Source organism: Eulemur rufifrons, chromosome 19 (genome assembly GCF_041146395.1).
Source record: "Eulemur rufifrons isolate Redbay chromosome 19, OSU_ERuf_1, whole genome shotgun sequence".
Lineage (NCBI taxonomy): Eukaryota > Metazoa > Chordata > Mammalia > Primates > Lemuridae > Eulemur > Eulemur rufifrons.
In genome coordinates this window covers 103077156-103092782 of record NC_091001.1, presented here as the reverse complement: position 1 = coordinate 103092782, position 15627 = coordinate 103077156, and the positions used below count along the sequence as shown (strand labels likewise).

At 45.3% G+C, this 15627-nt stretch overlaps 1 protein-coding gene across 4 annotated transcripts in view; it reads left to right on the top strand.

Moving 5' to 3' along the window:
- Nucleotides 1–14753, top strand: part of VSNL1 (visinin like 1) — a 107385-nt gene extending 92632 nt beyond the window's left edge. For 3 of the 4 annotated variants that reach the window (XM_069494492.1, XM_069494493.1, XM_069494491.1), the window contains exons 3-4: nucleotides 5807–6022; nucleotides 12894–14753. In XM_069494492.1, coding sequence (XP_069350593.1) covers nucleotides 5807–6022; nucleotides 12894–13091 — 414 coding nt within the window. In that variant the 3' untranslated portion in view covers nucleotides 13092–14753. The remainder of the gene's footprint in view (nucleotides 1–5806; nucleotides 6023–12893) is intronic. The other variant, XM_069494495.1, reaches the window with a different exon arrangement.
- Nucleotides 14754–15627: the final 874 nt, after the last annotated feature.

Here is a 15627-nt window from a genome sequence, read left to right as displayed (position 1 = left end):
CAAGGGTCTTTGCAGAGGGAGACTGTTGTGGGAAACATTGCACACTTTCTCTGAATTTAGTACAACCTCTGGAAGGATGAGATATTCAGGCAGGAAGATGGAGCTGAGGAGGGCTGGGATGGGGGTGCAGAGGGAGGATTGTGTCAGGGGACAGAAGCACAGTGTTTTGAGGCCATTTCTTAATCCAGCCCTCCCGCAGCCTTTGTGTGCCCACGCTGGGTGGGGCCCTAGAGGCACAGAGGCTAATGACATGACACATATTCAGCACAATGTGTCTGGTACTCATTCACCTCCTCTTAGAGGAAACAAATCTTTTAATATTCATAACTAGATAGATGACTGAAAAGAAAGAGACACATGGCTTGGGCCCACTATCTGTAAGAAAAGCTCATGCAGTGGCCACGGAGGGAGCTGGTTAAACCATGTAAAGACCCCTGTCGTCTGCCTGGGGAGAGACAAGTAGCTCAAGCGGCTCCTGGAGTTTTCTTCCCCTGCAGTTGGTCGGTTCAGGGAGGAGTGTGGATGCAGTCGGGTGCAGTCAACATTTGTATAATCCCAGGAAGGCTCAGTCTGTGAAACTCTAGGCTATGATGAAGAAAAATGAATTGTCAGCAGCCCGTATGCTAGGGTGTGGGGAGGGGACCCCACACTATTTCTTTTTAAGTTTGAAACTCATAATACCATCTCCATTACATTTGTTTGCAGCTCTATACACTTGTAAATTGTCATACTGTAATTTTACACTTATTTTTGTGGTGGTTTGGTTAATATATACTTCCCCCACGATCCTTAATGCTCTATGTATTCTGCTAACATAGTCCTTCACACAGAAGCCACTCAATAAATGTCTGTTGAGTTAATGAATGAGTCAAAAAATAACCTCCAGTAGCGTCGTCATTGCCTTGCAGTGTGTATGTACTGCCAGAAGGTGGCGATAAGTACTCACAGCAGAGGATTTCAAGCTTTAGAGGTGATGGAAGGTTATGAATTATATAATGCAATGAATTTGCTTCGTCAAATGTAGATTTAAGACTATTTCCTCGACTAACACTTAATTAGAAGAAATATAAAAGTGTAGCGGAAAAGGTTGGACAGATTTGCATGCAAACCTATCATCCTCTGAAACAGCCAGCCAGGAACCTTAAGCAAGTACTTTGATTTTTCCGGCTTCAGTTGCCTCCTCCACAAAATGGAATTTACAATGCCAGGTTTTGTCATAAGGATTAAATGAGATAATACTCATATATTTTATACATATGTGTGTGTGCATATGTATAATTTTCATCCCCAAAGTTCTTGTTATCTATTATATTAAAAGATTTGTAGATTATTACAGCCACCAAAAATTATTTCCTTGTCAACATTTAATGCAGGAGTTGAAGCAAAATATATTGAATTTTTAAAAAAAGAAATTTTTTGAGCAACAATATGCAAAAAATGCTTGTCCTTCTCAGGCCCTGTTCTCCTAGAGAAGTGAACCTGAGTTCAAGACGCTGACTTCTTCCTAATGAGATTAAAGGGAGCATGGCTTCATTTCTCCATGATGATCCATCTAGTTTAATTATTTGTTCAAAAGAAAGTGCATTCCCCTGATTAGAAAAAAACTCAAAGTACTCAGAATATAATAGGATGAATTTTCTAAAGGAAACAACCCCTCCAGATATTTGAGGGCTCTTGAGCACACTCAGCTCTGAAGTAAATATGTTGGCTATAAAAGTCTGTAAATAGGCCTTCTGCAAGGCACATGTAACTTCCATAACTCAAAATTTACAATCGATTTTTTTCTCAAGGATTTTTAGACCTAAATTAATTTTTAATATACTGACCTAAGGTGCCCAGCTATTTTTAGATAAAACTGTCAAATATCCCTTAACCTAAAAGTAGGCTGTGAGAAATAAGATAGTTAAAGCGTTATACACTGCCAGAAACCTACACGAATGAAGAAAAATATTCAGTGGTCTCCTGTCACTGCACATAGAAAAGTTGACGGGTAAACGGCACTCAGGGGCCTTGGGAATCAGCCCAGGGACTCGCCCTGCTCTACTCTGACCCCGGTTCACAGGTACCAGGTCCACGCAGGACCCTGACCACCAGGCAGATGGACACATCAGCAAATGGCGTCTGCCTAGAAAGGGATGAAGACCACTCATGCACACGGCACATGAGGGACAAACTGGCCTATTTAGAAAGTTTCAGGTTCAAAATTGCTCAGTTCAAAACACTCAGCACCTGTCCGCCTGTCCTCAGATGCCAAGCTCCTGAGTAGCTTTGGGGGTGTGGGGGGGTGGGAGTCTTGCTGAGCTGGTCAAAGAGGAAGGAATCATCTTCCCTCTGCAGCTCTCCTCCTTGAAACCAACAGCTCATTTTCTGAACTTGAGGAATACTTTGTCCACTCCTCTGTTACAGTTCTTTCAGATAACATAACCAATGTACACTTCCTGTTGGGTTCCTCTGTCACCTGTGCGGTCCGGAAACACAGGGACCTTGCCGGGTTGATCTCTATATGCCCAGCACCTAGGGTGAAAAAAGCCTTGGCAAATTTTGATGAATAATGAAAAAAGAAGGACAGCAGAAATAGAAGATGTGTTTAGGGAATGGGGGAACAAAAGGAGAATGTTGTTCTTAATAGCCGGGAAAAGACATGTTATTTGATGAAACAATAAGTGGTCCTGAAATTTTTATTTTCTGAGATAATAAAATGATTACTGCTGTTTTAAGGCACTAAATTTTGGGGTGATCTGTTACACAGTAATAAAACCTGGAACAGATCTTTGTGTCTAGAAGTGGGTGCTACTGAAATACAAGCCTCTCCTTCCCCGGGGAATGCTTGGCTCTTCTCTGGGCCTCACATATCACATCATTCTGTGGAAATGTATATTTTATTTCTGGAGGGAAATTTTCTAACTTCCAATGTGCTTCTAGGTGTAGGAGGAGTGGGGAGCAGAGCTCAGCAGGACTCAGGGCAGGGTGCACAGTGAGAAAGGTTGACCAAGGCTCCTAAAGGGAGACAGCTCAGAGTGGGCACAGAGAGGCCATCTGTGTGAAGGCTGCTCAGCCTGGCTCACTTGGCAAGTGGCAAAACTTATGAAGAAATAGAAGCACCAACGAGCATCCTCAGTAATCTGCTGCAGACCGTGCAGTTGCTGGATTTCTTTATCCAGAAACATATACACACATTCCCTGCTTTAAAATATAATAGTACATAGTTTGTTGTTGGTTTTGTTTGAGGCTTTGCAGTTTGTTTGCTTGTTTTTTTTTTTTTTTCATGATACGTCTTTTTTTTTAAAAAAAAAAAATTTATTTCAATAGATTTAGGGGATACAAGTGTCTTTTGTTACATGGATGAATTGTATCATGCTGAAGTCAGGATTTTAGTGTACCTGTCACCAGAATAATGTACATTGTACCTGATAGGTACTTTTTTATCCCTTACTCCCCTCCCACCCTCCTCTCTTCTTAGTTTGTAATGTCCATACATCACTTTATGACCATAATATCCATCATTTAGCTCCCACCTATAAAGTGAGAACATGTGATGTTTGTTTTTCTATTCCTGAGCATAGGATAATAGTCTCCAGTTCCATCTAAGTTGCTGCAAAAGACATTATATCATTCTTTTTTATGGTTGAGTAGTACTCATGTTATCTATCTATCTATATATATATGGCAAATTTTCTTTATCCAGTCATCAATTTATGGGCATGTTAGTTTCATCTGTGTGGATGTTCCCTGGTCCCCGGTTCCCAGTGTCAAGGATGAGTAATGGTACTGAGTTGAGCCGATGACGGAGTGATCACAAACACAGAGCAACTTCATACAAACAGTTTATCACATAAAAGAAAGGGTGAAAGTAAAGAAAGCTACACAAAGGGAAAATACTCTCCAGAGAGAGTAGGACGGGTCAGTCTCCAGGAGTGGAGAAGGATGCTGGAGGCTGAGCACATGTTGCCTTTTATAAGCTCACTAGTTTGTCCCGCCTTTCCCCTGGCAGGATTGGTTGCCATTTCCTGCCTTTGGGGGTGATTGACACGTTGGTGTTATATAAGAGATCACATGACAGGTTACACAGCACGGTAGGTTATATGATAGTTTCCCTTTCTGCACATGTGTCTTTTCTAGAATTCTCCATGAAGCTCCACCCATGTTAGGCTAATTAGATGGTAATGAGCTCTGAGTCGGTTAACAGTTATCAGGAACATTTTACTATGTATATTCCCACCAGGGAACAGTTCCTAGCCACAGTTTGGTTCCCAGTAGAATTGGGTTCCCTCTCTCCCCCGTTAGCCACCTCCTTGCCACCTGTTTACCCTCCACCAGACCTAACAGGCACTTAGGTGGATTCCACATCTTTGCAATTGTAAATTGTGCTGTGATAAGCATTCAGGTGCAGGTGTCTTTTTGATATACTGACTTCTTTTCCTTTGGGTAAATACCCAGTAGTGGGATTGCTACATTAAATGGAGGCCCACTTTTAGGTCTTTGAAGAATCTCCATACTGTTTTCCATAAGAGGTTGTACTAATTTACATTCCCACCAACAGTGTATAAGCATTTCCTTTTCTCCACATCCATGCCAACGTCTACTGTTTTTTAATGTATTAATAATTGCCATTTTGACAGAAGTAAGGTGGCATCCCACTATGGGTTTTAATTTGCATTTCCCTGATGATCAGTGAGGTTGAGCATTTTTTCATATGTTTCTTGGCCATTTGTCTATCTTCTTTTGAAAAAAATCTGTTCATGTCTTTTGCCCACTTTTTGATAGGGTTCTTTGGGTTTTTTTTTCTTGCTGATTTGTTTGAGTTCTTTGTAGATTCTGGGTATTAGTCCTTTGTTGGATGTATAGTTTTCAAATATTTTCTCCCATTCTGTAGGTTGTCTAATTACTCTGTTGATTATTTCCTTTGCTATGCAGATACTGTTTAATTTAATTAAGTCCCATTTATTTATTTTTATTGTTGTTGTATTTGCTTTTGGGTCATAGTCATAAATTCTTCTCCTAGGCCAATGTCCAGAAGAGTTTTTCCTACATTTTCTTGTTTGCTTGTTGATTATCAGAACCACCTGCTGTTTGTGACTGGCCTAGGCTCGTGTCCATGGGGGACAGAGGCCACAGCCTGCTGATTCCCTGCAGGCTTCCCTCCTCCTGCTCTCTGCTTCCTTCTCCTCCCGTCCATTCTCTATCTCCCACGCACCCCTGGTGGCTGCTGGCTCTGTAAAGAAACCTCTTTATGTCTCTCAAAAATAAGCCCAGTCATGTTCTATTTTTAATGGGTTTTAAATGTCTGTTCTGCAAAAGAAAAGTCCCTGTAAAAAGGAGTCAGAAACTGGAACCTCACCCAGGGAGGGGATGGCTGTGGGCTGGGGACAGAGTCGTGGCAAGAGAAACCAGGTCCAGGGACCCTCCCACCGGCCTCGAAGGGTGGTGGAGCTGGATTTTCACACCTAGAGGAGCGTGGAAGTTCACGTAGCACCACCCTGTGTGGGAGGGAAACCTGCTGCCAGCCTCAGTCCTTGTCCCTGGGGGAGTGACCAGAGACGCCACCAAGGAGGAATGCCCGCATCAGTTCGTGCTTGTTGACTGATTCTAGAACCCCCAGCTGAAAGCCAGGGGCACCAGCCCCACCCACAGGAACCGATGTGGGGCCTGTACGTGAGCACATGGGAGACCGCCTCCCCTCTGCCTGTGCCTGCCCTCGGGCGTCGGGCCACAGCACGCAGGGCCGCGGGGCTGTCGGTGGGAATCCACCTCCGCGCCCCGACGCCTTGCCCCCCTGGCGCCTGACTGTGCGTGTTGTGCTTTGCAGTTCTTCCCTTATGGAGACGCCTCCAAGTTCGCCCAGCACGCCTTCCGAACCTTCGACAAGAACGGGGACGGCACCATCGACTTCCGAGAGTTCATCTGCGCTCTGTCCATCACCTCCAGGGGCAGCTTCGAGCAGAAGCTGAACTGGGCCTTCAACATGTACGACCTGGACGGCGACGGCAAGATCACCCGAGTTGAGATGCTGGAGATCATCGAGGTGAGGCTGGGACTGGTGGGGCCTGGGGAGCCCTGCGCGCTGCGCGCCGGCCCGGACTTCTCTCGCGCTGTCCCCACTGCAGGCGGTGCTGGGGAGGTCCCAGAACCACGCTGTCCGGCCCTTACTGTCAACTGGCCGTGGACATTTTAAACAGCCACTCACTCACTACCAGGTCTTCTGCAAACTTAAGCCTTACTGGGCACAAAGTTGTTACCGGCTCGGTTTCTCCAGCGCGTGGTTTAGCACTGCTCTGCCAGATATGTTGTCCCCTCTTCCTCTTTCCAGCTTCTCCTGGTGGCATCAGGGGCTGCCAGTGCTCCCAGGAGGTGTCCTTGCAGGTTCCCTCAACAAACAGGCTTTTCCCGAGGTGTTTGCAAGTCTCCCGGGATTCCTCTTCCAGCCCCCCGCCGTGCTGCGCTCCGCAAGTGGAGGTGGCCTTCTTGGTTTTCCTCTAACGCTCAGTTGCACTCGGGGCTGTCTACCTCTTCCTGCTTTGCCCAGAGCGCCCTCCCCTGGCCTCCCCAGGCTCCTCCCTCATTGCACCCCTCCCCGAATGTGCCCACCGCTACCCCAGTGCAATCTAACCCTGACCACGAAGGGTTTTTGTCACCGCAGTTCTCCCTGCTCCAGATCACCTTGCACTATAGACTGTGTAACGGAGGGTAGCCTCTGTGAGAACTCTTGACTGCTCGCTGCCGCCGTGTCGCCAGAGCCTAGCACGGGCCTGGAGCCTGGCAGGCACTCGACGGTGGATGAATGGATGGATGGCCTTTCTTTGATTGAATGTCTTAGCGTGGGCGCCCACCCCTGCACCAACCGCTGTGACCCAAGGAGAGGAATGTCCTATTCGCTGTAGGCCAGAGCCAGGTGCTCCATCCCGGAGCTGGGGTAAAGCCCCGGCCAAACACTGGGGATGATTGCAAGAAACAGGAGCCAAAACCCCGAGAGCCTCCCCACCACTCTGGCAGTGCTCCCCTGCGGCAGGGCAAGAACTGTCCTCCCACCGCCCCCTCCCAACCCCCGTCCGCCCGTGGCTCCCAGCGCCAGTTCTCTGCCTGCCTCAGAGGCCTGGCTCTGTCTCTTACCCTTCCCCTCTTCCGGCATCTTTGGTCTCTCCTCCTCTTTTGGCTCCTCCTTTATCTTCACCGACCCCTCCCCTTCGAACATACCTAGCAAACTAACATCTCAGTTCTCTGTATTCATTTCGTTCAATTAAATATATTCTTCCAAACAGGCTATCAGAAGAGACACAGCATGAAAATTCTAAACCTGTAGCTTCACTGTCTCATCTTTCTCCCTCTTTAATCTTCTGTCCATCTTCCACATTTCACTGGGCTCTCCCCAGGTTTTCTCGGACCTTCCTATAAAAATAGGTTTGTTCACATTTATCATCCTCTTTGACTTCTTGCCATTTTTCCCACTGGTGACTGATTCCTTCCTCCCCCAAACCCTCTCTCTAATCCTTGTCAATGCCCTTCAAAGACCCCAAGGACACACCTGCATTGCACAAGTTGATTTATTACCTCTTGTGGTGAGGAAACCATGGGGCAGTTCAGTAAGAGGGTGTCAGGGAGGACTTATGAGATCTGGGCTTGGGAGGGTGACTTGGGGAGGAAGCAGGGGCCCACTCTGGGCTGGGGACTGTCAGAGAGTGGGGACACTTCTATGATTGGGTATCTCAGTAAAGCAAGAAGGAGGCAGATAGACCTTGGCAAAGCTGTAACTGCTGAAGAAGCAGTAGTCACTCTTAATAGCAGGGAGCAACGCTTGGTGTTTTGTGGCCTGGACAATGTTTTGTCTGTGTTCAGACATAATGACAGAGAGGTCTTGTTTTTGTCTTGCTCCGTCATGGTCACAGGCTTTCAGTGAAATCGGTTATGTTTGACATGGGAACATCAAGTCCGGGCTGTGCGGGACAGGCCAGCTCACGGCAGCACCGAGGCCCAGGGCTCGAGCAGGCCAGCTCCCGACTGTCGGCGGCTGCCTTTCTTTCTCTGAGCTCTTCCATGTCTCTCCCGTCACTTCTAGCTCCTCCTTCCTCTTTCCTCTTAAACATGGGCGTTCACTGATGTCTCACCTGGCTATGGGTCACATTTTCCTGCTTCTTGGCATGTCTAACAATTTTTATTTGTTCCTGGACATTGTGAATGTTACATTATAGTATTTGTACTTTGTTGTGTTCATTTAGAGAGTGTTGAGCTTTGTTTTGACAGGTCAGTTACATGTGGATTAGTGTGATCTTTTCAAAGCATGTTTTTAAACTTTGTTAGGGCAGAGGGAGAGTAGGTTTTCTTCAGAGTTAGCGAGCTCTGCTAGCAACGTGGGACCATCACTGGTGATCTTGTGTATCCAGTGAGGTCTCTCTGCGTCGGCTGATGGGAACCAGCCCTGTGGTGAGACTTACTCAGGTATTTAAATGAATGAAGGTATGTAAGATCTCCCAGGGAGCCAGTATAAATAGAAAAGAGCTTTCCAGAGGACTGAGCCCGGGGCATCCTAATGTTTAGAAGAGAGGAACAGGAGGAGCAGTCAGTACAGAAGATTGGGAAAGAATGGTTAATAAGGTCAAAGGAAAAAGATAGAGTGAGAAGTCCTGGAGGGAAATGCAGAAAATGGTTCAAGGGGGAAGGAAGGTGCCATCATGTCAAACAGAGAAGAGTTTCAGCAGAGTCCGGAGCAAAATCCTAATTGGAGCAGCCCAAGAGAACAAGAGTGGAGGAAACTCTTGCAAGAGTTTGCTTTAAAAAGAAGAGAAATGGGCAATAGCCCTTCTGCTGAATGTCCCAGGTATTCAGCAAGCTGTCTGCACTCAGAGCTGAATGTTCTGCGGCCTAAGTGCAGGCCCAGAGTTGTTCAGCTTACTGTTCAGAGCCTTCTCTGTGGAGCTTTGTTCTCCCTGTGCAGCCTAGTTTTCAGGTGAAGATTGGCAAGACCCCTGGGCAGATTTCTAGAGCTCTGTCTGCGCATAGCTCCCTCCTTTCTGGTCCTCTGCCCCAACATTTCTGGCTAACTCAGCCTACCCCCCACTCCTGCAGCCCCCCAACTGTTGTCTCCTCCAGTCGGTGAGACCCAGGCCCTGCTTGGGGCTCTCCTTCCCCTGCATGGGCCAGGAAGGCCTCCGGGTAGGAAGCTGAGATCACATGGCTCATCTACTTTGTTCCCCTTCTTTTAGGAATTGCAGTCCTGCACTGTCAGTTGTAAAGTCTGAAAACAGCTGTTTATTTTAATTTATTTTTTGCCCAGTTTTCTAGTTTACAGGGGAAGGCAGGTCAGGAAAGGTAGTCTGTCATGGCTGGGGACAGCAGTCAGGAGAGTGTCTTAATCCATTCAGGCTGCTGTAACAAAATACTGTAGACTGGGGGGCTTATAAACAACAGAGATTTATTTCTCACAGTTCTAGAGGCTGGACGTCTGAAATCCAGGCACCGCAGTTTTGGTGTTTGGTGAGGCCTGCTTTCTGGTTCATAGAGGCACCTTCCTCCTGTGTCCTCACTTGGTGGAAGGGATGAGGCAGCTCTTTGGGGCCCCTTCCATAAGGGCACTAATCTCATTTGTGAAGGCTCCACCCTCATGACCTGATCACCTCCCAAAGACCCCCACCTCTCAATACCAGCACCTTGAGGGGAAAGATTTACACAGAGGAATTTGGGAGGACACACACGTGGAGACCACAGGAGGGAGCTTGAAGATCACACTCTGGCTTCCCGGCTGTGGGACTTTGCGCCCCAAAGCCTCCATGTTCTTCTGAACAAATAAGGGTAATCAAACCTCCCCCTGAGCCTGTACAATGATGAAGTGAGACCTGTCACACTTCTGCTCTCACAGTAAATGCTCCATAAATGGTAGCTATTTCTCGAGACTATCTTTAAGCATCTGCTTTGTTTTCTCTCCCTTGGAAAAACCATCCCCCTCAGTGCTCAGCCATTTCCGCCCGGTTTCCCCCTTTGCTCCTTCTTGCCCTGCTCACCCTTCTCCATCTCCGTTATTTTGCCAGGTGCCAGTCCCCAGCACCTGCGCCATCGCAGGTTTTCCTGCCTCCAGGTTCCCTTTGTTCATGGCCAGCTACCTGTACTCTTACAGTGACGCTCTCATGACGGCATTCCCGGGCTTCAATAGCTTCTCATTCACTCAGCCAAGAACCTTTCCAGAGCAGGCGCTACGTGCCCCGGGCACGGGCTTGCACATCGCTGCGGCTGGTCTGAGATCAGTGTGTTTGCGTTTCTTCTGGGCTCTGGCCTCTCCTTCTGCCTCTGGCCCCATGCTTGCACCCCCGACTGGGTACTTTCACTCACACCATTGCTTCCACCTGCAGCGTTCTTCAGGGCTCCGTGTCCATCCTCATCCTCCCACCCTTCAAACCTTGCCTTGGCCCACTTCACCCTGGAGATTTCCATCCCAACTTAAGCTCCTAGAGCCTGGAGCCAGCCATTCTCCAGGTGCCAGCCTCCCTGCACGGTGGCGGAGAGACAGACTAGAAAAGACACGAGTGCCTGCTTTCGAGGAGCCCGCTGACCCGAGGGCCGGTGCCCAGATAAGTGAATAGGCAATGGTGGTAGAGTGAGACGGTGCTGCTAACAGCGTAGGGGGCTGTGGGAAGAAAGAACGGCCAAAGCCACATAACTCCCCTGAGGGACAGTCTGTCTAACTTGAAGTGCTGGGCACAGGCCTAATGGGTGCACACATTCTGGTTGAATGAGAGAATACTGGAGACTTAATTATTTCTTACTAGGAAAGCACATGCAATAATTTATCCTGTCTGCAGGGAAGGTCATACTAAACACTTTGATACAGCCTGGGAGTGCCTAGAGGAATTCCGTATTTTCGCCGGGAGCATGGTCATACTGAGTCCCGAGTCTGCCATGCCCTCGGCCTTTGTTGACTTAACCTGTAAGAAGAATGTGCATCTGGGACACCCTTTCTTGGTTGTCATATTCATGGTTCAAATCACAGAACTGCATCAGGGACACAGTGAATGAGACCCTGCCATTTTCTTTGCTTCCTGAGGTCCAAGATGGACCTCTTGTGTTCACATTTTTCATTACCCTGACTTTATTAATAGCACACTTGTCTGGCTGTCTTTATATCCATTGCCTCATAGAAGGCCTTTTGATCTTACCTTTTAAAGGCCAGAGTGAGAGCGGTGGCTTCCATATATACAGATGGGCCATTCATCTCTTTTCAAATGTCCGGCGCGGTGCACCCCGGGCACAGTCTCTGCTTTTCCCTTGTGCTCCACGCAGGCTGTGAGGCTGATCGGGACCCTGTCTACCAGTTGTCCACAAACTGAAATTTCAGTAGTCTTCCTCTTTTAAAGACAAATTTCTTAGATTTTTCCATAAGTCAATACAATCTTGCTACAAAAGTGAACACACACAAGCTATTTTCTCTCAAGGGGCATTTTAACTTTTTATAAGGCTACTTGCTAGTGGTTTACTCTCTCTAATTGGCATTTTTAAAAACAACTTTATGAGTTATAAATTGCAGACCATAAAATCACAATGATTTTTAGTAAATATACAGAGATAATGCAACCACACCATAATCCAATTTTAAAACATTTTTATTCCCCCACTAAGATCCCTCATGCCCAAAGGCCCATTCACACCCCCAAACTCAGACAAGCACCACTCTACTTCATGCCCATGAACCTGGCTGCCTTTATAGATATTTCACATAAATGGAATCGTATAATAATATATGACCACTTGTGTCTGACTTCTTTTTTTTTTTTTGAGATTTATCCATGTTGTAGCATATATTAGTATCTCATTATATAGATATATTTTATTTATCTGTTTACCAGTTGATGAGCGTTTGTGTTGTTTCCACTTTGGAGCTATTAGTAATGCTGCTATGAACCTTCACATGCAAGTTTTTGCATAGAAGGACACTTATTTTTTAAGGTACTTTTCTAAGAAAAAAAAATTGTTGTATAAATAGGAAATTCCCATAAGGAGAATTAATTGTATACAATTAAATGACTGAGATTGAAATCTTCTCACTCTATTCTTTAACTTATAAACAGAGTTCCTGACCCATGACTCTTTCTAAACTAACTTCCATCAGAGCTCAATTGTATTGGTAGCCCCATCAGTTTCTAAGTTTCTTATCAGCTGGGACCACACTTGATCTTTTCCTAAATTTTCAGGGCTAGTACTTGTTGATTGTCATCTGCACCTCAAACTCAGAATGTTTAAAATTGAACTCGTCACTTTCTTCCCCGAACCTGTTCCTAATCCATCATTTCTGATATCACCAGTGAGCCACCCTTTCTACCCACTTCCTCCAGCCAGAAACCTGGGAGTCATCCAAAATTCTTCTGTATCCATTTGGTCACCAGATTTGCCCATATTTGATTATATCACTCTCTTACTGAATAGGGTTTAAGGAGTCATTTGAAATACAGTTAAATTCTTTATCCTGTCCTAGGAAAACTCTATGATCTGCTTCTCTCTTCTCTCTCCAGCTTTCGCCAGACTCTCACTTAGCCCTCCCTCTGGCGCCCCCGCCCTATATCCAATGCTCCAGCAAGCTAAAGGAGTTTTTTCATTCAATCAATATTTATTGAAGACCTACTATGGGCCAGACACTGTGCCAAGCCCTGGACTTACAGGAGTGAGCAACACACAGATATACCCTCTGGTGGGGAAGACAAGCACTTTATTGTAATAAAGTGTGAGATGTAATCTGATGGGGGGAGGGGATACGTGTTGCCATAGGAACTTGCACCACGAGGAGTGAACCTCCTCTGGGGAAAGGGAAGCTGAGGTTTGGAGGATGAGTATGATCCAGACAGGTGAAGGGGAGGAAAAAAGAGCTCTTTGTCCTCCTGGGTTTCTGGTAAAACCATCCACAATGTTCATTTCCCCAGGCTATCTACAAAATGGTGGGCACTGTGATCATGATGAAGATGAATGAGGATGGCCTCACGCCTGAGCAGCGAGTAGACAAGATTTTCAGCAAGATGGATAAGAACAAAGACGACCAGATTACGCTGGATGAATTCAAAGAAGCTGCAAAGAGCGACCCTTCCATTGTATTACTCCTGCAGTGCGACATTCAGAAATGAGCTGGTGTCAACACTATGGACTGCACAAAAGTCTCAATGTTCCATTCAGTCTGCAGCTATTCACACACACACACACACACACATGCACACACACACACACACACACACACAAATATTGCTTGGACTACCTATAAATGGACTTGCTTCTTGTGTTTGAAACACTTGTGTGCATGAGAATGTCATTTGCTAATGAATTTTAAAAGCATATATTATAAAACAAAACAAACAACCTGCCACAATGTGATATGTGTAATATCATTTCATAAAAACCTTCCTCCAAAGCCTGGGCAGAAATGTGCTACAAAAAGTTATATGATTTTCTTGTACATGTTTTGCTAATGCTCGTGTATCCTTGATTATATAATGTTAGTAGCACTGAGACCCCCCCATGGTAATGTAACAATTATAAGCTGTGTCACCATCCTCCTGTAAAATAGTACTGGACAGACATATACAGGGGCCCTTGGCTCCTGTGTCTGGTCCACACACAAGAGCTTGTATTATCAGTGAATATAAATGTACTACATTTGCATGCCTTTTGGGTTTGCCTTAATTCTTACCTCATTTGCATCCTATCAATCTGGAAAGAGCTGTTTGGATGAATGCAGTATAAAACTTAAAACCCTGTTAAATGATTCATTAATTAAGTATATCTATCTATATATACATATACACAAAGATATTATTTATTGAAAGTAAAAAAAAAAAGATGGAAGTGTATTGGTTTCTGCTGGAATTTTCAAAGGCTTCCAAAGTGGTGGCAATAAATGTCCCAAATAAATTTATAACATTTGATTTTCCCCCTAATTCTTATTTTATAATTTTAAAATTGAAGCAGATGTTTTTAATAATCAAGGGTCAACTATCAACAACTTACTAAATCTACTCTTAAACACACAACTTTGGAATTTGAAGAATTAATAACAACAAAAGGGAAAAGAGCAACTTTCCAACTTTTCATCCAGGCCCCCAAAAGAGGGACAATTAATATGGCATGTAAAGTTTAAATAATACAGAAGGTTTGTTCATGCTGAGAAAATGTTCATTATATGACAATAAATTTTATCTCAGTGTGATTTTGGTGCAAACAGCATATGTTCCATACAACTATGTAGAGTCGTATACACATTTAGTAGGCTGAGAGGTGTCCTCCAATATAAGCCAGTAGGAAAGAGAACTTCTGTCTTCCCAAAAGGATACAAAAATAACAAAAGTTGTTATTTTTAATGATAGAACAAAACTCTGACCCTTTTGATCTTGAAGAAGGAAGGCAGAAGAGATTCCATGGAGAACTCTAAAAGCAGGTTTGCATTTTCAGGACATGGCTAGAGAAGTTGTTTCTTTATACAGTGCTGCCCAATATTACTTTCTCTGATGATGGAAACATCTGCGTCTACACTGTACACTAGCTACATGCGGCCACTAACTTCAATATGGCTAGCGTGACTAAGGAACTGAATTTTAAATTTTATTTGAATTAATTTAAATTTAATTTTCCATGTATAGCTTTATCCTATCCTAGGAGGGGCTATATAACAGAAAGTGCAGGGCTACATTATTCATCCAAGCACTTCCTATTGAGTGCTTTTTTTTTTTTTTTTTCTAAATATTCTTCTTTGTTTGTCTCAGGATCATTAAATGACACCAGAGACTAGGGCCTAATGGTTTCATCCATCCATTTAACAAGAAACTGTGATGAAGCAAACCTCACTACAAACACTTAGGACACCAGTGGTACCTGAAACACACATGGAAACAAAGTTCTGCCCCCTGAGAGGACAGTCCTAAGTGCTAACAGAATGTCCTGATGACCTTAAGCCCGTGCATGGTGAGCCCAGAGGGTAGGCAGTGAGAGACTGGGGAGGTTCTGTACCTCCGAATACTTTTCCCCCGCCAAGTGAGGATGGGGTGGGTGAGGAGCTGGGGCGGGGGTGGGGGTCCTCAGAATAGCACCTGGTTAAGCCAGGCTCTTGGTAATTCATTCTTAATAAATCTTCATCGATCACTTCTACTCCCCTGAGACATTTGAATGCACACAACCGTCAAATTGTAAGAACTGTGAAGAAAAGCATAGCAAGATAAGAGGGAAGGAGAGTGATGGGATGTGGTGGTGGCTCTTTGCAATAGGGTGGTGAGGTGACATTTAAAGTAAGAACTCCATCAAGCAAGGAAGTGAACCAGGAACCATGTGGATATCTGGGGCACATGTGGAAAACAAACCTTCCAGCAGATTCACTAGTTCTTTTTACAAACAAAATGTAGAAATTGGGCTAGCAAGCGAGCATCTTGTTATTTGTTTGAGTCCTCGCTGCTGTGGTAGTGTAGACTGGTACAGTGATCCTAGAGAGAAGCCCAGTGGTGCTTAGTTAGAAGTATACATATACCCTCTGCATTGCCCTCCTGGGAGTGTGGCCCCAAGAAACTCTCACGGAGGGCCATGAGGGGACATGCACCAGGGCATGTGTGGTGTGGGTATTGGAGGCAACCTAGTGGTTCATCACTAAGAGACAGGTTAGTAAAATATGGTGGATGTACC